The sequence below is a fragment of the Cygnus atratus genome, chromosome 3, assembly GCF_013377495.2.
Source record: "Cygnus atratus isolate AKBS03 ecotype Queensland, Australia chromosome 3, CAtr_DNAZoo_HiC_assembly, whole genome shotgun sequence".
Taxonomy (NCBI): Eukaryota; Metazoa; Chordata; class Aves; order Anseriformes; family Anatidae; genus Cygnus; species Cygnus atratus.
Window position 1 is genome coordinate 103,445,217 of NC_066364.1, and position 22,975 is coordinate 103,468,191.

At 37.6% G+C, this 22,975-nt stretch overlaps 1 protein-coding gene across 1 annotated transcript in view; it reads right to left on the reverse strand.

The window, feature by feature from the left end:
• Positions 1–22,975, reverse strand: part of LCLAT1 (lysocardiolipin acyltransferase 1) — a 99,962-nt gene that overhangs the window by 51,697 nt on the left and 25,290 nt on the right. Inside the window, exons 3-5 of the mRNA XM_035563725.2 lie at positions 13,253–13,421; positions 11,544–11,742; positions 3,592–3,738 (exon numbers count right to left, since the gene is read on the reverse strand). Coding sequence (XP_035419618.1) covers positions 3,592–3,738; positions 11,544–11,742; positions 13,253–13,417 — 511 coding nt within the window. The 5' untranslated portion in view covers positions 13,418–13,421. The remainder of the gene's footprint in view (positions 1–3,591; positions 3,739–11,543; positions 11,743–13,252; positions 13,422–22,975) is intronic.

Sequence of the window (22,975 nt, forward strand, 5' to 3'; positions counted from 1 at the left end):
TTACTGTTTGAAGTTATTGGAAAAGTTCCTATGTCAGCAGTTTCATAAAAGCACCATACCTCTGAATTTCATTTGAAGTTTACCAGAGTAAGAAATGATGCCTAACACATTTCTCTCATCTTCATGTTATAAATCTTTAGGAAGTTAAAATTGCTTTTTAACCCCTGAAAACCAGAGGAGAAAATGTGAACAAATTCATAATATTTTTAAACCAAATTATATCAGTTTATATTTTTAATTTATGATCTAGTTTTGAATTGAAACAAAAATGTCTGGAATTTACAGTAACAAGCTTCATTTGTGTTAGTCTAAAGAATATTGGGATCTACAGCTCCAAGACCTATACCCAACAAAAAGAGAAGTCTGTGTTTCCCATGAAACATGTAAGCAGTACTAATTCACCTTGAAAGAACAAGCTCACATGCTTTTACATATTCATCTTTATCTAGACTGATGTATTTTGCTGGATGTCACCCAAAAGAGTGATGAATTTCCCTCATCATTCTACTGGAATGCCAACTTGGACAACTTTAATATAACTACTACTAATCAACTCTCAACTGTTTTGTTTTATTTTTTTTTTTGCTACTACTAGTGACCCGAAATTTGAATATTATGTACTATGTTCTCCTTTAATCTGACTTGTGATAAAAGCATGCATATACTCTTATGATTTCAAGTACTCTCAAATGATGGTACGAGGCAGTGAAAAAATAAATGTGTAGTCCAGAAATCTCTCGAAGAAAGAAAAAAAATCCCCGTTTATCTATTATCAGAGGTTTATATAGAAAGCTTAATAGCTATATTGGCTCACAGTTACTGTTAGTAACTGTTTTTAGTTAACAGAAAAAGTTAAGCAATTGTTTTTATCTGTGGTATTTTCAAACTATTACATGTTAAATAAAACTCTACCAGTGCTTTTCAATGATATTTTGTGCATTAGTAAGGTACTTAACTTTAATAGAAAAGAGAAAATCCAACTGCAGGTCTGTGTTACATTCTAGACAAAATATTGTGTTTCACATCACAACTGCCAAAGTTTGGACTTTTTTTTTCAGCTGTTCCTTAAAGCAAAAAGGTCTGTGCAATCCTGCTTTGTCCACCCATTCCCCTTAACTTTTGAAGTTACTGACACCTGCCAAAATAGTTTGACAGAGACAAGAGATTCATAGATAATTAAGCTCCACTGAAGTTTTTAGAAAAATTAATGGCAGAACAAAGGGGAACCCCCAATAACAGAGATCTTAATGATGTGAAGGCATAAGCTCCACAGGTATTTAGCCTGTTAGGCTTTCGCACAGCATGCAGTTGTCTGTCAGGTAACACGTGTTGGTAAGGATGAGCCACAGCACATTACGCCTTGTGCTGAGGAGAGATTTGTGGCAACGTAACATGGAAGGAAACATGAAAAAATGAAAAATTGGAGTGAAGAAGTGACCATCTAGGGGTGCAGACATACGCAATGAGGCTTTACCAGGCCAAGAGCAATACAGCCACTTTTTAATGTTACTGCTTTGTAAATAGTTACTACAGAGAGTCTTCTAAGGAACACCTAAAAAAATAAAAGAGTGAGCAAAATGGTTATATTTTAACTTCCCAGAAGCACTATACTTATAGTAGTTTGTTTTCATCAAGGCTTCAGAAAGTTAGGCTTCTTTTTAAGCAGCTACAATGAAATACCTTTGATGAATTTAGCTTTAAGTTTGAAGTATTCCAGAATGAAAAGATGACCAACCTATTAGAAATAAGTATCTAGTTATTACTTCAAAGCCTATAAATACAGTCTGCAAATACATTGTTCAGGGTTCGTGATATTACTACTTTTTAAATTTATGTAGCATCTTTGAATGCAAAGTACCTCACCAACTTGAGGTCAGGCAGTGGGCCATGTCATACTTTACATTCCCTTGAAATCTTTCATTCTCAAATACCTGAAAACATTATACAATTTATCATCAAGAGGAGTAGATCTATCATTGTCATATGGCCTCGGAGAGGATAAAAAATTATAGTAGCATAGAGCTGCACAGCAGTTCTCCTTTTCAGTGAAGTATATGTGGAATATTGTTTTTAATTTTAAACACTAGAAGAATTTTGTTATCAGAAGTCATTAGCAGAAAACATTCCCTCCGTTTCTGAAAAATGTTCCCTGTGATATTGAGCATCCATTGAGCACAAACCTTCATTTCTCATTTTAAAAGGTAGAACATGAGATTGCAACAGATGCTAACACATCAATAATATAACAGCTCTCTGAAAATCATTTTTCAAAATGTTACACAAATTACATTAAGACATTATTTTGTTCACATATTGCACTAACATTGATTGGATTAGCTTGCAAAGGGATTTTTGTATTGTCTTCTACACTATTTTAAAATACATGAGCTGATGTTTCCTGTGAAGACCATTACATAGGGATAGCTATTTACTTTGAGAAAAAAGGGGGGTATACGCATGCCTGTCCCTATACATCTTATTATGCACAATTTTTTAAATCTTTTTTTTTTTTTTGGTACTACTTTGTAAATTACTACAAAGCGTCTTCTAAGAAACACCAAGAAATACCACAAAATACCAAGGTGACATTTATTACTGACAGGAACCTAGCATTGTAAACACTGGACAGTTTACGACATCAGAGGCCAGCAGAGCTCCCAAAAAAACCAGCACCCTACCATCCCAGCCCGTCACTCTGTCCTGCAGCGCATCTTCCCTGGACTGCGCATACGCTTGTACTTACACAGCTACTCAATGAACTGGGGGGAAACCATCACCACCAGCCAACAGTAGTACTAGTACTCATCACCAGTCATTCTAATCGTAATTGATTTTCTTTTTAAAGATGATGCTTATCAAATATTGTTGCACACATGAAGAACCACAGAGCATTCATAAAATGCTTTCTTTTATTGACATTTGAGTCTTCTTCAACACTGGTGAGCAGCTTGCTACAGATGCTGCATGACAGACCTACATTAATGCAGATATTTTACTAAGAATTAAGCAAATATTGTAGGATTAAACTCATTAAATTTACTATTGTGATAATGTTAACATTTGTTTTAGGTCTATTTTCTATTTTTGTTGAGAGTCAAACACAGACAGTTTACATGGCCTAGTGAACAAGTATCTCCATTTTCTCCTCTTAAAACACTGAGCAAGAAATCTAATAAAATCATCAATTGTTATCTTCAATCACCCTTCCATTGGTCTAAAACAATATGCACTATTCACCCAAATCATATGGAAAATAGAAACAGAAAAGTGATGTATTCCAGGTCTTGAAACCTATTTTTGTCAATACAATGTACAGATAGAACCGACCAATACAAAGCTATTTCAATCACGAGATGCTTTTGAAATATAACAGTTATTTTAGGAAGGCTGGCTAGACCTCTCAATGGGACTATGATTGTGCCTATCAGATATATCAGCACATGATGATTAATAACAACAATTTCTACTGTCTATAAGAACCCACTATTGCTCCTGCAATATTGAAATAGTGACTTTTTTGAACTATTACCAGAAACAAAAGGGAATCTTCATGACTGACCACTCCACAAGAAGATAACAAATGTAGCGTACCTGTGAGATCAGTTCCTTCTGGAAAGATAAGGAGCTGTAGTGGTTCATTAATGTCACAGAAATAGTCCAGCATTTTTTCAAAGTGACTCTTGTCATCTTCCCATTTTCTCTGAATGAAAATAAAGGCAGCAACCTGCATTGCCCAACCTGAAGTTTAAAAATAAATTTTTAGTAACATTTTATTCCGATACTTCCACAGTATCTGTTATTACAAAATATTTTACAAATTGCATTAGATACATTTTATTTTCCACTCACCTGTCCTCACCTCTAAATAAAGCCATTTAGTTACTGCGTAATAGGAGTTTGGAATAGGAAACAAAAAAATGCAAAATCTAAATAAATAAATCTAATTAAATTTTGAGTGGCTACAGTTTTGAAAAACTTAAGTTACCGGAATTAGAAAAGCTTTCTAGAGAGCAAGAGTAGGGTCAGTGATGTCACGAAATGTTTAAAACCATGACCCTCAATGTAACATCCAACACTGATTTCTCAATAGAAGAAATGTCCCAATGCCCCTTTGGACAAACATTTGAGTGATGCACTACAGGATAAAGTAAAGCAGCATTATATAGAGATAGTATAGCCCTTAGAAGTACATGTTAATCATGAGTGCTGTGCAAATAATATTTATTCTTTTATTGGCTTTATTACATATACATTCTTATAATTTTCATTACAAATAAAAGAAAATACAAAGTTGTTATCACGTTTGATTATATAAAAATGTGACACATTCACTGTATTAACATACAAGACAACTGATAAGATTTACAGCTTTATATCAAAATGACAGTATAATGTATTTCAATAAATGAAACTGCTACAGCAATATTTAAGACTGCAGCTCAGGGGTCACACACCATTATCTTCAATGAACACTTGTCTTTTTGGCACAATTTTCTGTATAATGCATCACATTAGATTAAAAGTTCTGTGCACTATATCAGACAGCAGGACAAAAAAAAATCAGGGCTCCAGCTCCATCACAATCCCATGACACTCTCTTCTTCAACAAGGCCCAGAAGTAAATGGAACATTCATAGAATCACAGAATCATTTCGGTTGGGAAAAGACCCTTAAGAGATCATCAAGTCCAGCCACCAAACTCACCAACCAAGTCCCATCACTAAACCATGTCCCTTACTGCCACATCCACATGGTTGGAGACTCTATCACTTCCCTGAGCGCTCCATTTCAATGCTTGACCACCCTTTACATGAAAAAATTCTTCCTAATATCAAATCTAAACCTCCCCCAGCTTGAGGCTATTTCCTCCCTTGCTATCATTAGTCACCTGAGACCAGCACCCTCCTTGCTGCAACTCCTGTTAGGTAGCTGTAGAGAGCAATAAGGTCCCCCTCAGCCTCCTCTTCCCCAGACTAAATAACCCCAGTTCCCTCAGCCGCTCCTCATAGGACTTTTCAAGTCCCTTCACCAGCTTCTGTGCTCTTCTCTGAATGCATTCCAACAACTTATTGTCTTTCTTGCAGTGAGGGGTCCAAGACTTAACACAGTACACAGAAGCTGGTCTCGCCAGCGCTAAGTACTAAGGGACAGTCACCTCCCCGGTCCTGCTGGCCACACCATTTCTGATACAAGCCAGGATGCTGTTGGCCTTCTTGGCCACCTGGGCACACTGCTGGCTCATGTTCAGCTAGCTGTCAACCAGTGCCCCAGGTCTTTCTCTGCAGGACAACTTTCCAGCCACTCGCTGTACTTAGCTAGCTTGTATTTCATCAAAAAACCTGCAGAAAGATATTCTACAATGAAGCAAAAACATCACAGCTTCCTACTCACTTCTTTGTTTACCACAGTTCTCAAAGTCTGTTTTTCCTTTGATGGTGATTACATAACATTTTGTAGTGTATTTCAGCTCCTCTTTACATGTATTCATTTGTATTCTGTTCTTACAAGGACCATATGCTAGAAAAACATTTATTAATGTCACCAATTTTTAAATCAACTTCATAAGTATTCAGCCTGGATAATATGTTAACCAGGATGTATAATCTCTTCTATATTGGACAGGATCATTAATTGTACTATTAAAGATTTGTAACCTGTATTGTGGAATCGATACTTCTTATTTTTAAATCAGCTAAGCAGATGAAGCCCACATAACTACAATACCTTCTGCAATCTGCACCTAATGAGTCTTGGACCCTGAAATAAGGAATGATATCCAGATAACTGAATACTGGAAATGGGCATGAGAATTAAGAAAGAATATGCTCGGAATGTAGTTTAGCAAATTCATACACTGTGTTTGTTAAAAACCCTTTGTACACAACACAAAATTTTGACCACAAAATCTTATGTGCATCTATGCATATACCATGTGCCCGGTGTCAAGAAGTACCTGTACAGGTTTATCAGATGAGGTTACATGTATTTAAACAAATCATTTGCAGGAAAAAAGGTCAATTTTAAAGTAACTGAAATATAACTTACATAATTTAAATACGCTCTGTTCTGGCATTTAACCGCTTTCTACTTGCTACGATATCTTTTACTACAATGGAACAAACCCCAGTATTTTAACTTGAACAAAACAGAGCTTCATTTTCCTACTTGTAAGTATGTTATATAAAAGAGGACACTTTCTCACAGCAATTTTTGCCAAATACCAAATAGTGCCAAAACATGCAGTTACTCTAGAGGGTACCAAATCTAAAATTAAATTCATAAAAATGGACACAGCAAGGGGAAAAAAAAACCCTCTAAGCAGGAACAGAAATGCCTTGTAGCACTTACAACTTTGAGGACACAGCAGGCTCCATGGGACAGAGTGGAAAAACACGTTAGGAAAGTTCTGTGGTCGTTCTGGTATTTTCCGCTCGTTCTTACCTCACAACCTAGACTTTTTGTATGTTTTATGTACCCTAATCATTACCTATAAATCAATGTATATAAAAACTGTACCGCGCTAAACCATTTTATTGTTTGGTATCACACATCAGGCCTAAGTTCTTCAGTCCTCAAATTCTCATTGTAGCAGAGGCTGTAAGTGGAAGGAAGGGAAGCAAGCAGCAAAAGAAATGATCATTCGGAAAGCCCGCTGATATTTTCCCAGGTCAGCAGCTCCTGAGAAAGTGTGATTTTAGTCCACAATAGTGAAGGAGCATGGAAGAATCCTCCCTGCCAGACTCCACCCTCTCCCTGCCTCTCTGCAGGCAGCCCAAGGCTTTGAATTATATGGAAGCTCGCGTAATAAACTCCTTCTAGTGATCCTTCTTTGATAGCACCATGAACATCAAATTTACAAACCACCTCTGGCTACTAAGAAATCAGCTGCTTGTGTGACTCTTATTTTACTTGCCCAAATGCCCTTCAAGCAGAAGATATATGCAGCAGTATCCCATTCTTATCCTTAGTGGTGGTATATACAAGCTAAGAAGAATTTAATGCAGGCAGTAACATAATGAAAGGAGGGTTGGTGAGGATGAAGACAGAGAAAGGAGTTGGGAAGCATCCAGTCTTTAAAAAACAAACAAACAAAACAGGTTTGATTTTATAACATAATATCCATTGTTCTGCAAGCTTTTTTTTTCCCTCCCTATCTTTAAGTGTGTACCTAATTAGATAAAACATCCCTCATTGCTCCAGTAAGAACAGATTATCTAAGAGTAAGATGACCAATAGTGAAGGATAGAGGTTTTCCTCCCCAGCTCCTCCAGCACAGCACCCTGAGCCAAACTATTTTGCCATCTATGAAAGTGCAATAATCTTTCACATTCATTCAGCTTCAAAGCCTTCAGCAGAGCATGACATGAATGTGAATTCCTGCCTTCAGTCAAAATCCTGGTCCATACATCAGCAGCGGAGACACCTACTGTTTGCATGGCTCACTGTTCCACCACATTCAAAGGAGAGAGGAAACCCAGCACAAGCTTGCAGACACATGCCTTAAGCCTTTGAATAGACTGAAAACAGGCTGCTGCTTTGATTTCCTCACCACAGCCTGTCTGCACTGTGCTGCTGGAAAAACAACACATAATAAGACTTGAGACATGACAGGGGATCCAAGTGGGAAGGCACAGAGGAACAAGAATTCAATAAAGCAACGGGAAAAAATGAAAGCTTTTCCTAACAAGGAAGATTTACAAATAAGCAGAAGGAAGTACCTGCTCATATGCAGCCTGCAGAGAAAGATGCTGCCCAGTTAATTACTGTTCAGTTTAGGACAACATATTGTCCAACAAAAGTAATTACATTTTGCTTGTTTGCACAGTGTTTTTTGGTCATCTAAACACTGCTGGGCAATAGGCATTTTCCTGACACAGGCAGCATTTACTTGACAAGGGAAAAAAAAATATTCTTTTTATTTGCAAATTTTTGAGACATCTTTGATTAGGAAAACATAGCAGAGAAACAGTGAAGATTAAAAAAATAAACAATGCAGTTCCATTTCTTTGCTAAAATTATCTTCTTGTAAGAATTTCACACATTTCTGATAGAATTTCCACACATTTCTCATAACTAACATTGCTTGAAAAAGTAGAAGCACTTCAGATTTACAAAATGGTTAGTAGTGCAGAAACTTACTAGGTAGAGTACCCAGCCACACTGACCTTTAAATTATTTTTTAAGAGATGAAAAAAATAAAAAATGCAGCTTCAAATCTCATGTAATACATACATAATGATACCTATTCCACACTTCAGTAAGGCTTTATTAGCTCCTAACTCTACACAAAAATACAATACCTACACAGCAAGGACAGCCTGCTTTGAACTAGAGAAATACAATGTAGGTAAGAATTTCCTTTATTCCTTTAGAACAGGACTGGGAGGGTTTCTTTCCTGGGGTATATCAGAAGGGGTGTGTGTTAGTAGGTCAAGTGAGGTCCTCCTCCTCCTCTACTCTGCACTGGTGAGACCACATCTGGAATATTGCGTCCAGTTCTGGGCCCCTCATCTCAAGAAGGACATGGAACTGCTCGAGAGAGTCCAGTGAAGAGCAACGAGGATGATTAAGGGAGGGGAGCATCTCCCTTATGAGGAAAGGCTGAGGGAGCTGGGTCTCTTTAGCTTGGAGAAGAGCAGACTGAGGGGTGACCTTATTAATGTTTATAAAAATGTAAAGGGTGAGTGTCAGGAGGATGGAGCCAGGCTCTTCTCAGTGATGCCCAATGACAGGACAAGGGGCAATGGGTGCAAGCTGGAACATAGGAGGTTCCGCTTAAGTATGAGACAAAACTTTTTTGCAGTGAGGGTGACAGAACACTGGAACAGGCTGCCCAGGGGGGTTGTGGAGTCTCCTTCTCTGGAGACATTCAAAACCCACCTGGGCGTGTTCCTGTGTGACCTAATCCAGGTGTTCCTGCTCCAGCAGGGGGATTGGACTAGATGATCTTTCAGTGTCCCTTCCAATCCCTAACATTCTGTGATTTAAATTGTATGTATCTATTGTAGAGAAGTCCTATCTCGTCAGCTACGCAGGAAACTGCCAATGACATTAGAAATTCTCCTTGAAAACTGGCACTGTAGAATAATATGTCATTAGCTGATGACGATGTCATGCAACAAACTGCAGCAGCAGCTACGAGCAGAGCAGTGGTCTCCTGCAGCTCCAAGTTGAGCAAGTTGTACCAAAATACTGCAAGAAAGTTTCTGAAAATGAGACTACTGAAATGTAATACTGCTTTATGAACACTTTACTGCACACAATCTATCAAGCCAAAGCTACACTCTCAGGAAGAAAGGACCATCCATTTTTCTGGGCTTTTTTTTTTTTTTTTAAGGCTCACGTTTAATCAAGTTTTTTGATACAGTGGAATGCAAAGAATTAATAACTTAAGAACCAAGTAAGTGACTCAATGATTCTCCTTGAAACATTTTCTCCTTCAATTTTAAGTAACCAGAAATAATTGCCTACTTGTTATACAGACTCATTAAATATGATACCTGTACACTCTTCACCCACAAAGGGGGTGACAAGGACTCTGGACCTATTTTCGTTCCTTTGCCCTTCACCTGTCATATATACCACTTCAATCTGTATAATCTTTAGTAGACCTAATTTTTACACCATAGCTGGGATGGTAGTTATGATAACAAAAGGTGCAACGCTTAATACTCTATGTCTTTTTAGAGACACAGAAATGAAAGAAAGGGTTGCATTATAAACCTTGTATTACACACAATTTTAAATGAAATGCCTGCGAAAAAAATCATTAGAAAGGTCTGAAAAATGGGCTGAAAGCAACACGGCAATTTCATCTAATATATTTCTCAAACTCAAAGTAAGGTTACCATTAGGTAAAGATTTATTAGTGTTACATTTAGCTGACATATCAATGCCTCCATAATCCTCTATTTTTGAGTATTTATAACTAAATCATGTAAATATATAAAAGATGGAATTGGAACAAATTACATAGCTGTGTTATTTCCAGAAATAATATACCTTGATGACAAATATCTAAAGTATAAATCATAGCTGCAGCGCACTGAAACTGTCCAGTTGATTTCCAAGTTACATCCTGGCCTTTAAAAGCTTATAAAATGAGCAAAACATTTATGTCAAAAACCACAGGACAGAGTTTAACAAACAACAACAAAATCTGACAAACACCTACAAAAGGTCTGTCACATAACACAGCAGTGCCATTAGAGGTAAGTGGGAGAAATTCTGCTCTCACTGATTGGATGAAGAGGGTTGTCTGTTATGAACACTGTTATCTGTATCATTATCCCACCAATATGTACTAACTATGAATCGAAAAAAATCAGTTTCTAAACAACTCTTGACATATTTTTAGGAACCAGATTTTGCCAAGCATATGTAACATCCCAGACTCTGGAGCTGACCTTCCAATTTTATTAAAGGCATTCTAATACTAAGCACGCACACATATAAATGTTTTGTTACACAAAAAATAGGGGATACTTTTGGAGATTAATCTATCAATCTTCCGGACTATAATCCTGAATTCCACCTCCCAACATTTCTTTAAAAAGTTGCAAAGGAAGCAGATTCCAGTATTTCAAAACATCTCTGCTGTATTATGAAAACATTTATCTAAATATATATGTAATGTTAAAAGAGATGTCTTTCTCTCACGTAAAATTGAACATTAAGTTTGAATGTTAGGAAAAAAGTGAAGGGTGTTCCCTAGTTGCAGCTCTTACTTAGAGGACTACACACCGAGTGAGTGAGTGTAATAAAAGCACAACAGTGTCAGAGGTCCTCCTTATGGGATCCTGCCAAAATGATCTATTCAGATAAATGGCCTGACAAAAGGGAAGCATAAATAAGTTTAGTCTTTCGACATCATAAATATGATGCATATCCTGCCCAAGCTAGTTTTTATAAAAGGGCAAATAAATCAGAGAGAAATAAAATGCAAAGAGATGCTTTTATTTCAGGTAAGTCTATTCATGCAACAGTTTTTGGTCTATTTAAAATAGTTTCTCCAAATATGTGCAACTCATATCTGTTCCCAACTTACATCATGGATTATTTCATATCCTGTACAGCATATTTTGGGCAACCAAGTTTGATTTAGAACTACAGCTATTAAAATGAAACCTCAACTTTGCTGTTGCCCACAGTGTTTTTCTTTTTTTTTTTTTTTTTTTTAATCTTCTCAATAGTATAGATTGGATAATGAAGAAAGAAATGATAAAAGCATGTGCAATATGGGGTGAAATGGCACCAAAACCAAAGTGTTGAAAAATAATTTGAAAAGAATCATAAAATATCTTTCACAATTTTAAAAAATGCTTTCAGTATGTAGCCATTTTTTAAAAAGAAAGGCTTAAGCATGCAGTTCAGGTGTCCTCTGGGAGATATAGGATTTAATCGCTCAATACACCACATATATTTTAAACAAGATTTTTTTTAAATACGAAAATAGAATTTAAACTTAACTGAGTATGAACAGTGCTGGGTGAAGGAATTTTTAAACACATTTTACTTCCCAGGTGAAGAGTTTAGTGACCTACCAAATCCCGGAATGCTTTTCAGACTGGATTTGAGACAGATTTTTTCGAGTCTGAGGTAGCTGTATCGCAGCAGGCAGTTCCACAGGAACATCCAGTCCATTCGGGTGCGATGGTTCATGATAATGACACTCCTTTCTCCAGGAACAAACCCATCACCAGTGACAACCACCTTGGCACCAAACACCATCTCCAGCAAGGCCTAGAAATGATATCTTAATATTATGACTTCACTCCCAGAAGAAAAGCATCAGCACATTAGCAATAAAAATTAATTTCAATGACATCATTTCATTTATTCGTACACATTATCACTGGTAAACAGATTTCTGTTTTCTAATAAAAAAGACAGCTTTTCCACAACTACAGTCAGCTGTTTAATGAAAGAGGAAACAATAATAAAATAGCACATATTAAAAAGCATTCTTTTACGATCCATGTCCACTATTAAACTACTTTTCCCTGTTTTTCCCAGAATGTAGGAATAAAAGTAAGGGAACCAGTATGGATCATAACTTGGCAGATGAAGTCTAAGTAGAGAACAGCTGCACAAATAATCTATGGCTCAATACTGTCAGGTCTGAGAAAGTAACTGAAGCTGCCTTGCTTTCTCCTTGGATCCAAATGGTCAATGTTTATGTGCTTGACTTCCAACTGTAAAAATGGCTAGAATCCATCTACAGAAAGAACAGCTGAGAGAGCAAAAAAATAAATAAGCTTGAATATGGCACAGTGATGTACATCTAAATCTGTACAAGTGTACAGTGCTGCCTTGAAGCCTGGGCCTCTACCCCACAGTTTAAAAACGCATCAACCAGTGAAGACAGTGATCTAAGAAGTGCCATCCCAAAGCATGAAATAAGCCTCAAAACTTGGGAGGATGCAAACAAGAGGTACACACTCCCAAGAAATGGGGATAGACAACAGATATTACTTATAGGTATGACTTACGGAACAGGATATCTATTTCTGAGCACTAATACAGAGCTTTACTTCAGGGGAAAAAAAATATCTTAAAAGGCATAGAGGAACAGATGAGGCTTTCAGAGAACAAATGAAGAGATGGATCCCATTCATACTTTCCTCAGGAACAATTCAGAGAAAAGCTTTGTTACTGATTTCCAGACTCCTGGCTACAAAGTTGATGCAATGTAAGTGAGGAAGACTTCATTTCTATGGGAAGTTCTTTTTGACCTGAAATTGTCTAATACAACTACAAGTACTAAATTCTAAAAGGATTAAGTATGAGAACAGTGAAGGTTAGGAACAATGTACCAGACAGTAAATTATTTTCTTAATTAGACAGTTGGAGCACAGTTGAAAGCAGGAGTTTATATGAAGACTCATTTAGGAATCTTTGCAATTTAAAAGAACCCTTGTGGTTCCTAGTGCTTCACCTACCCTTCTCTGATTAACATCTGACACTGGATAGAGGTAATATTAAAAGGATTTTTCAGGAGTACAACCATCATGTGGTGTTAATTTATACATACATTAAACTGTAGGAGAGGGGAACTGTAAGCAGGCACACAGACAATCTGCAACACAGACTGAGCTAAAGCCTAAGCCTTCACAGATAGTTAGGAAGTTGAGGCCTGATTAACAAAAATATAATAAAGTTGAATTTTTGTTTTAATCAAATATGTTGGTAAACAGAATAAATAGTAGGACTTAGAACAGTTGTCCAGAACCTGGCTCAAACTGCAACTTACCACTGGAAGTGTGAGCCAGGTGGCCACAACACAGTCAGTGATCCAGCGATACCAGGCCGGGGAGACAAACATCAAAGGTAGAAAAGGACCAAGCATGAAAATACTTCCAAAAAAACTTCCCAAGAACAGTGCAACTACGAAGTATATTCCTTTCCATGACACCATGGCTCTGAAAAACAAAGTTGGCATTATGTTAGAAAAATAAGCCAATTAATAACTCTTCAGACCCACAAGTTCAGTTTCAGGTAGTATTCCTCCTTTTTTTCATGTCTAGCAACATACAACAAGAACAGTAAAGGCTACCAAAATGTACTACCTCAGAAGCAGCAGCAGTAAAACAACTCCATAAACACAGTAATTTGTAAGGTGCATTGGGATATTAAAGAGGTCATGTAAGAACCAGCTACATCATAATTTCCTCCACTTATTGCAGTATGCAATTCCATACTGAAATCTTCAGAAAGCTATTTTAAAATGCAAAGGTACAGAAAAGTTGTATAACAGAACACCTGTTACATTAAACTTTTCATCTACTATCATAGAATGGTTTGGGTTGGAAGGGACCTTAAAGCCCATCCAGTCCCAACCCCCTGCTATGGGCAGGGACACCTCCCACCAGCCCAGGTTGCCCAAAGCCCCATCCAGCCTGGCCTTGAACACCTCCAGGGATGAGGCATCCACAGCTTCTCTGGGAAACCTGTCCCAGTGCCTGACCACCCTCTGAGTAAAGAATTTCTTCCTAATCTATCTAATCTAATCTATTCCTAATCTATCTAATCTAATTTCTTTCTAATCCTAATCTAATCTAAATCTACCCTCTTTTAGTTTAAAGCCATTACCCCTTGTCCTATCACAACACACCCTGACAAAGAGTCCCTCCCCAGCTTTCCTGTAGGCCCCCTTTAGGTACTGGAAGGCTGCGATAATGTCTCCCCCAGAGCCTTCCCTTCTCCCATCTGAACAACCACCAACGCCCTCAGCCTTTCTTCACAGCAGCAGAAGACCTCTTCTTCCTCTAGCCCTCTAATCATACTTGTGGCCCTCCTCTGGACTCACTCCAACAAGTCTGTGTCCTATATTGGGGGTCCCAGAGCAGAACACAGCACTCCAGGTGCGGTCTCACAAGAGTGTAGTTGAGGGGGAAATCACCTCCCTTGCCCTGCTGGCCATGCTTCTTTTGATGCAGCCCAGGATACGGTTGGCTTTCTAGGCTGCAAGCACACATTGCTGGCTCATGTTGAGCTTCTCGTCAACCAATAGCCCCAAGTCCTCCTCCTCAGGGCTGCTCTCAATCTATTCCCCACCTGTATTTGTGCTTGGGATTGCTCTGACCCAGATGCAGGACATTGCACTTGGCCAGGCTGAACTTCACGAGGTTTGCACAGGCCCACCTCTCAAGCCTGTCAAGGTTCCTATGGATGACATCCCTTCCCTCCAGCATGTTGGCCACATCACACAGCTTGGTATCATCAGCAAACTTGCTGTGGGCACACTAAATCCCACTGTCCACGTCAGTGACAAAGATGTTAAACAGAGCTGGTACCGTTACTGACCCCTGAGACATGTAACATCAGTAAACTACTAATGTTAGCATTTCCTGAAGATAAGGAAATTTGTTTTCTTATTTCTCCATTTCTTTCTTCTTGCAAAGCCTTGTGTTACAACACTTGCTTCCTCACCTAATAACGGTCTATATATGACCTCCTTTGGAAACCATTCAAACCTTGCACGACTGATCAGCCATTTTAAACACGATTTCCCTTTTCATCACAACAGGGCCGGCAAGCAGCAGCTGAGATCCCCCTACTATGTCTGGCATAGAAAATTTGTCACTTTTTGAAGTCTGCTGTACTTCAACTGTCCTAATCAGTTATTTTCCAAGAAGCTGATAGCCCTTGGTTTGCAAGTCAGTAGTGAAGACTTAATATAATTCAGTGTCCATGCTAACAGCTAGACTGTCTTATTATAAATTGAAATGTATAATGCATAGAGCTGCTTAACACATTCTGGTAGGATGCTTAGCAATCCTCCTAGCTTTTGTAATTGTTCCAAGCTTTCATAATTTAGCAACTACTACCAGCTATGACAAAGCAAATGTGGAAATATCAGTTCTCCAAATTAGGGCCTAAAAATAGACTGTTTTCAACTATTTAGGACGCAGCCAATTGTTTATAAAAAGAAAGGTTAAGTAGAAGTCACTTTTCAGTCACTTTACTGAATTCCTTTTTTGACAGGCTATTTTAGAAATTACAAGAGCTCAGATGGACAGGACTTCAGAAGAAAAACAGGAAGCTAGTGTTTTTAATTTAAAATGAGCAATGGAAAAGTAATCCATTAAGCCTTGTATACTATAACATACATGATTTATCTCAAGTGTGTTTTGTGCCATGTCCATAGCAATAATGTTTGCACAGCAAAGTATTCAAAAGTCAAGAAATAGTAATCCCAGTGTTCCTAGCACATGAACTTGCATCTCCTACATGATGTTGACAAGTAACAGGAAAGCAGCAGCATTTGGGGATAGTTCTAGGTTTAAACAATTTCATAAACTGTACATTTTTGGAGGATGGCTGAGAGCAGAGGCTGTACAAAGTTTTCCACATAAGAATGATACAAGCTGTATTTAGCCTGACTTCTGCAGCATAGCAAAAAAGTAATACTAAATGCAAACCATTCACTGATAGCTGGCTGTATCAGAAGAAAAATTTAAGAGAATAATGTTGGATTTAAAAAAAAAAAATCCACATTGTTTACATTCCAAAGCACACAGTCCACTCTTTCCTGCAAAAAACAGGACCTAAAGAACCAGCTGGCCACATATGCATGCACAAAATATGGACCAATTTTAACATATCAAAGGATCCCTGACAAGCACTGCACTGAAGAAACAATGTGTTCCTGTATGTGGTACTGCAAACCTGTGTGGGGAAAGTCTGACATAAATGTAGCCGAGGATAGAAGAAACCCAGAGAACGACAGAAATAACAAAAAGGGCAAAGAAAAGCCACTAACTGCAGCAGGGTTAGAAGAAAAGACCTCTTCCTAACATACCAAGATTAGAGCCCTGCAAAAGGGAGTAGAGAGGATTAAAATTCAATGGGATTGATCTAACCAGATGTGCACTTTCTGAGGAACAAACAGGAAAACAACTGGAAATGGCTTTACAACCCACTACCAGATCAGGAACAGGAGTTTGACCAACTTCAGCCAGCTGCGCTGTTTCTCTTGGAGCCTGCTCAGAGACACTGGTCATGGTGGAAGACACGGGGATGTCTGTCAAGCACCCTGGCCCCAAAACACTGCTGAACAACATGGAAGTGCATGTCCCAGGTGGAAATACTTGAGTACTGCACACAGATAACCACAGTGTTAATAAGAGAAGACACTGCTCTGCCATGCTCCTAAACTGTCTGGAAAGCTATCTAGGTCACTTATTTACAGGCTGAGGTTTTCAGTTTATGTTAGTCCTTCCCTCAAATTATCACACAGAGACAAATATTTAAGAGAAACCTTTTCTGTATTTTATGTAAAAGACTGTCTTGTAAACATACTTTTTTTTTTCCTTTTTCTTTTTAGATGAGGGTATGTGAGCTATGCTAAAGACCTGAGAAGTTCCGAAGTTTCTCTTCTTCAACCTGCACCCAGCAGCATTTTGTTTATCATGACAGTATATATGCATATCATGACAGTATGTATGTTATACTGCATTCCACTGAGTTACACATTGCAGTGCTTATTTATAACACAAAAGATATCACGTGTTTTTAATTGATGCCATTTATCCCTTGCAGGCACGTTTTTAAAGTGTAATGCATACCATGTTTAGTTTATATTGCTTACATTTACAAAACATATTACCTTCACATTTGTACACATGCATTTATCTAGAATAATGGATAGAGTGTGCCATTGAATTACCTCCACCACCATAAAGCACACAACATGCAAACAGGTATGAGAAATAGAAAAACAACTCTCAATGAATTCAAGCAAAACTGCAAAATGAGAAGCGTAAGCTGAAGAACAACAGCAGAGAGTAACCCATCCAGCTGGCCTCCTGAAAACAGTGTTCAGCAAGACCATTTTAGTAACCAGGTGAAATTATTAAGACACTGTACTTACTTGGTTTTGTTTCTGGGTTCAGTTAGGGCCTGCACAACAGTTTACATGATTTAAAATGCATCTGCCTATACATGACAGCTGAGAAACATTTCCATTTAATCTCATTTTAACCATCAGTCAGTGATGGGTCGTCATCATACAAGCTGCTGAGCATGATGACTGCCAAAAGCATGTGCTCTAGGCTGGAAAGGAGGTCAGCAAGAGTACTGCTCTGCGTGTGTTTACAGCAGATAGAAAAGTGGGTGAAGACCCATGCTGCATTTGACACACTTCCTAGACCAGGTGGACCACTAAAGCAGTGTGTTGTCTCTAACACAAGTGGTGCTATAAGAAGCCTGCTCCAGCACTTCCTAGATTTGCAGTACAGTGCAGAAGCTTGTAAATTGTATAGAGCCAGCTCTGTCAGATAAAATAATTAGTCACAACTTTGTGTCCTACAAAAGCTTCAGTACAGTTTGGGAACTGCCCTGTCTCTGAAGCAATGCAGATGTTCACACTGTGCTGCAGCTTGCCTAATAAACCCTTTTTTGCTCAGCTTCTTACCCTCAGCTTCCCAACAGCAACCTACTGCCAGCCCATGCCTCATATTCCCAACCCCGCATTGCACATCTCCAAAGCAGCAATACTCCTCTCACACACACGCTGTGCTCTCTGGGACAGCCTGGACATGATAAACCCCATTATGCTACAAGGTCTGCTTGTGAGAGTTGGTTTCAGTTACCTCAGGAATTCCCCATTAGCTCCTACCAATGACAACAGGGAAGTGACTGATGCTTTTGCATCTCTTGGCCCTTTACAAAACTAGCTTGGAATGACGGTGTCCTTATAGATGTATATGTGAGGCATCCTAAATTTGACATATATATTCAACAAGAGGAGAAAAAGCTACAGAGCAATGCAAAAATATACACCGGTGATTTCAAAACATGATTAGAAAAGCAACCAACCTGGAAAGGCGTACTCAATGAAAACTTGAAAAATGTGAAAAATCTCCAAACAAAAAAATCCAGAGCTGATTCACCTGAGAGATGGGATACCCAAGAAATGATTAAAAGGATTAGATTGAAAGTCTGAGCAACAGAAACCAAGCATTTTCAAAGTACATAAGTACTCCCTTATTGCTGTTGACAACAATCTCTTCCTATGGCAGGTATGACTCTAAACACTGGATTTGGCATTTGTGCATTTTAAAGCCGCTTTCTATTCACTGTGTGTGTCAGAGCTGTGGTTGAAACAGTCAAAACTACTTTGAGATTCTGGCTCAAAGCTGCAAACATTATAAAGGCAGCACCCACATACTATGCTTGTAGTTATTCATCTGTTTTGTGGCAGAACTCCAAGCTAACGGGGTACTATGCTTCACATGGCCTTGTTGCCATAGCAGAAGGAAAACATGCCCTGTCTCCAGGTAACAGGAAACAGGGATTCTCAAAATACAATTTTTGTTTTACATTTCAGTTAATTTTAAAAATCCTTGGCTATGATGGGAAAAAATATTTTCCAAAACAGTTGCATTTCTGTTGACTCCAGTTTTATTAGAATATTTTCTGGAAATTATTTCATGATTCGATACATACAGTTTTTGCACTGTAATATAAAGCAGTGGCATCTTCCTGTGATCAGATTTTAGCCTGTTTTGCTTATTGTTCACACGTGTTTATTCCAGGTACAGCTGGAATTACAGGCAAACCATGGCTTGTTATGTTTTCAAAAGGTTTTAAACACAAAAAAGAAAAGCCTGTTCTCTACAACAAAACTAGTTCTTCACTACTGTTTTTATGGCTTTGATGAGTGCAAAAGATGCAAAACAAATTTATCTGGTTAGAAACAAGAAAGTTCTTCTAAAATTAAAGCTCCAGAAGTTTCACGGTATTTGAGACTCACCACAAGCTTCACAATTCCTTACCAGTTCTGGAGTTCAAAGTTCTTGTACAAATAGGTTAGTTGTCTTCCAAATCCAACGAAACACAAGATTTAGCCTACAGTACTGAACTAAGCAATATTATCTGACAGAGCCAGCTGCCTGCTAACCTAGAGCGATTTTCAAGTATTTACTGTTAGGCAGTCAACAAATGAGGTTTTATTACATCACCAAAATAAAAGGGCAATAGAACAACACTGCATTGTTCCTGGTGTTTCCATTCAATAGCCACAGGCAATAAAATTGCATGTTGATTAATCTTCATGAACTGAACAGGGAATATGAGGCATTTTGTTTAATTTTTTTGGTCAGTGGAAAAGGTAAATGTTAATTTCAATTAAAACCACAGAGAAATTCATATAGACAGCCAATTATGCCTCTTCTCTAATAGTTCTGCAAAGAAAGCTAGCAGTTAACTGCAAACTGACTTAATTTACCTCTGCATTTCTTCAAAGCACTAAGAAAAAGGGGTAAGATATAAATTCAGTTTTGCATTCTGAAAAATACTTCCCCAGTCAGAAGATAACATTTTCACAATGATTTCAAAACCTTTCACCTGGGTGAAGTGAATTGGTCTTCTTCAAGCAGGTGAGCAAGAAGGTTGTCAGCTTCCCAGGTGTTCATTAAACAAGCTATCAAGCTAAAATCCCAATTTTTCAGTATCCATAAAAGAATAGTAAACAATTACAGATGTCTAGAAAGGAGAGTAGACAATCAGATAATAAAAAACAGCTTCACAGCTTGCAAGGTAAATAATACAGGGGTCTCAGCAAGCACTGATCTGGTGGGCCAAGTTACAGACCACCAGACATGCTGACAAGTTTCAGTGGGAATGACACAACCTAGTAAAATGTTTTAAGCTCAGCAAAATCAGGCTTTTCTGTCTGAGCATTTTAATTTTTTTGTCATAATATTTCAAAGGAAATTTTTAACAATTCTTGTACTCCGAGCAAGAAACTAGTTTCTATATAGTGCTGTATTTTAAAAAAGAAAATCACTTACAGTTAGTTAGCTTTTGTAGACTGACTCAGTCTTATTTACAGATCTACAGCATGCCCTCTCTCTTTGACCACGTAACTACTCACTCGTGCCTCAGATAAAAAAAAAAGATCTGCAGGAATAGCATAAGTTATATGGGAAGCAATGACAGGGAGAAGCTGAATTGTTATTTGCATAGATATCCACTCTAATCAGTAGTTTGTAAAATACAGGCAAGAAGATCCATCAGTTTCCATAAACCCCTTTATGAACTGTATTTTATTCCTGATGCTTCTCTTGCATACTGCAGTATTTTAAGGAATGTACACATATAGCACAGATCAACATCACAGAAAAAAAAAAGTGAAGGAACAGGCACTTGACCATTAAAACTATTTCCTTTTTATTCAGTTCCTGCATTTAAAAAATCTTCAAGGGATTTAACACATGTACCATAAAATGATATAGAAGAGGGCAATAACAGATAATTATCATCACAAACCACATCCCTGACCCTCTCCAACAATAACATGCACATGCACACAAAGTACAATACTTAATGAGTAATTTCCGTAAATATTAACAATAAAATATGATTACTGCTGCATCTTACCATTTATTATCTCTTGTATTTGCCCAGATTTAATCTTACTACTATAATTCAATAAAGGATGTAATAGAATATTTTATTTGCTCTTCCAAGTAATTATCTTTTTCCAAATGCAAAAAAAAAAAAAATTGGATGAGATTCTCTGCAGTGCAGCCTTTAGATACTGTAAGCAGATAATTCAGTCAGAGTACAGACATCAAATCAATCTGATGATTTTTCATTCAAGTTTACCTGTACTCTTTCCACTGTTGCTCTGGACAACCATTAGACCAATAAAGCTTGAATGAGAACATGAACTAAGGTATTTAAGCATACTTTGTAAGAGGGTGTCAAGCAACAACTACAGCTATTTCTGGGAAATCAAAAAAAAAAAAGATTTATGGAAAAGAAGTAGTTTGCTTTTATTCTTTACTATCAAATAATCTAATATAATTGACCATTTCAGCTGGTGTAGAAATAACTGCACAAAAGCTTTTTCTGCCAAAAGCTACCTCATTTTTTATTCTGTAAATTGCACAAACACAAGTCATTTTGATTAACTTCTTTGTAGCTTCCCACTTCCCAATTTTTCTTTAAATTATCCTGCAAGTTACTATGACCCAACAAGCCTGTATTAATGAGCAATCAGCAAAAAAGAGTGCCCTGGCTGACAAATCATGAAAAATAATTTCAGCAGATGAAGAACAGCTGTTGTACTCCTGCCATCCTTCAAACCTCTGCCTTTAAAAACAGAAAAAAAAAGATCGAGAAGGTTCATCATTAAACACCAGATAGGGATGATGTTTCCTAACTCAACCACACATGGAAGAGCAGACAGTTCTAGAGTTTTATTAGTTTTATAACGTAAAGCCTGCAGGTCAACTTTAGGCCTAGTTTACATTACAGAAGAAGCTACTTGTACAGCTGGCAAATCTAAGTCCTCTGATTTTAAAAGTCTACAACAGACCTATCAGCTGACCAATTTTGATAGATAACAAATCCAAGCGAAAACTATGAAAAACAAGTTCCACTTTGTAATTGGAGATGTAACAAACAAGTTATTAAATCTATTTTTCCCACTGTATAACAGCATCTCAACAACTCAAACAGTTTATATCTGTACTTAGGGAATGGGATTTATAATTTCAGAAGTACCCATTTAACAATAAAGTCCTCAGTTGGGGAACAGAACTCAAGTATTGCAGGCTAAAGAACAGAAGTCAAAGGCAAAACAAGCAGAGCAATCAATGGAGCATCTTCAAGTCTCTACCACTGGAACAGAACCAAAATTCCTTCCTAGGAACAGTAAAAGCTCTTCAAGTTATTCACATGCACTGCAACAGATCCTGAACACATGATTAAAAGTTGAACTTCCACGGTTCTAAGAACTTCGCTCTGTTCACCATTTCACAGACAAATTGTTTGCTTTAGTCTGCTTACAGAACGGTAACCAGCAATTTCCTTCTCTATAAGGATACACCCTTGAAACTTTCAACGGCTCTTCTACTGCCATCAGCACAGAATTTTTTCATTGGGTTAACAACAGAAAAGAAAAACAGGAGACAAGTATGAACAAAATTCAAACAGCCTGTTCAACAAGCTATGTAAACCACCAACCATCGCTAGGATAGCGGCAGCACGACAGAAAATCTATTCTAACTCATATAATTCTGAATATTCTAACTCATACAATTATGAAAATAAAGAGGGGGCATGTAAAAGCAAGCTTTCAGATGCCTTAAGCAAGCTACCCAAGTAGGTGAAGACTTCAGTGAGAGTTTTGTATTTGCAGCCATCCTTTAAAAAAATCTGTTTTAGAAAAAAAAATGTTTTAGAAAAGAATATATTAACCCAAATAATTCCTGCTTTTTGTTATAATGTATGCTACAAATGCATGTGCAACAAGTGAATTTGATTCTGATTTGACCGTATTACAGTACTTTTTTAACTGAAGCATTTTCTAAAAAAGCATCTTTTATGCTGTGAGCCATTGCCTGTGAAACAATTCCAATTCCTAGCCTACTCCATTTCTTGTTCTTAGGAGCATGTTACATGTTACAAAACTTCAGCAGGCTCAGCCTTAAAAATCCCAACAGAAGACACTAAAGCCAGT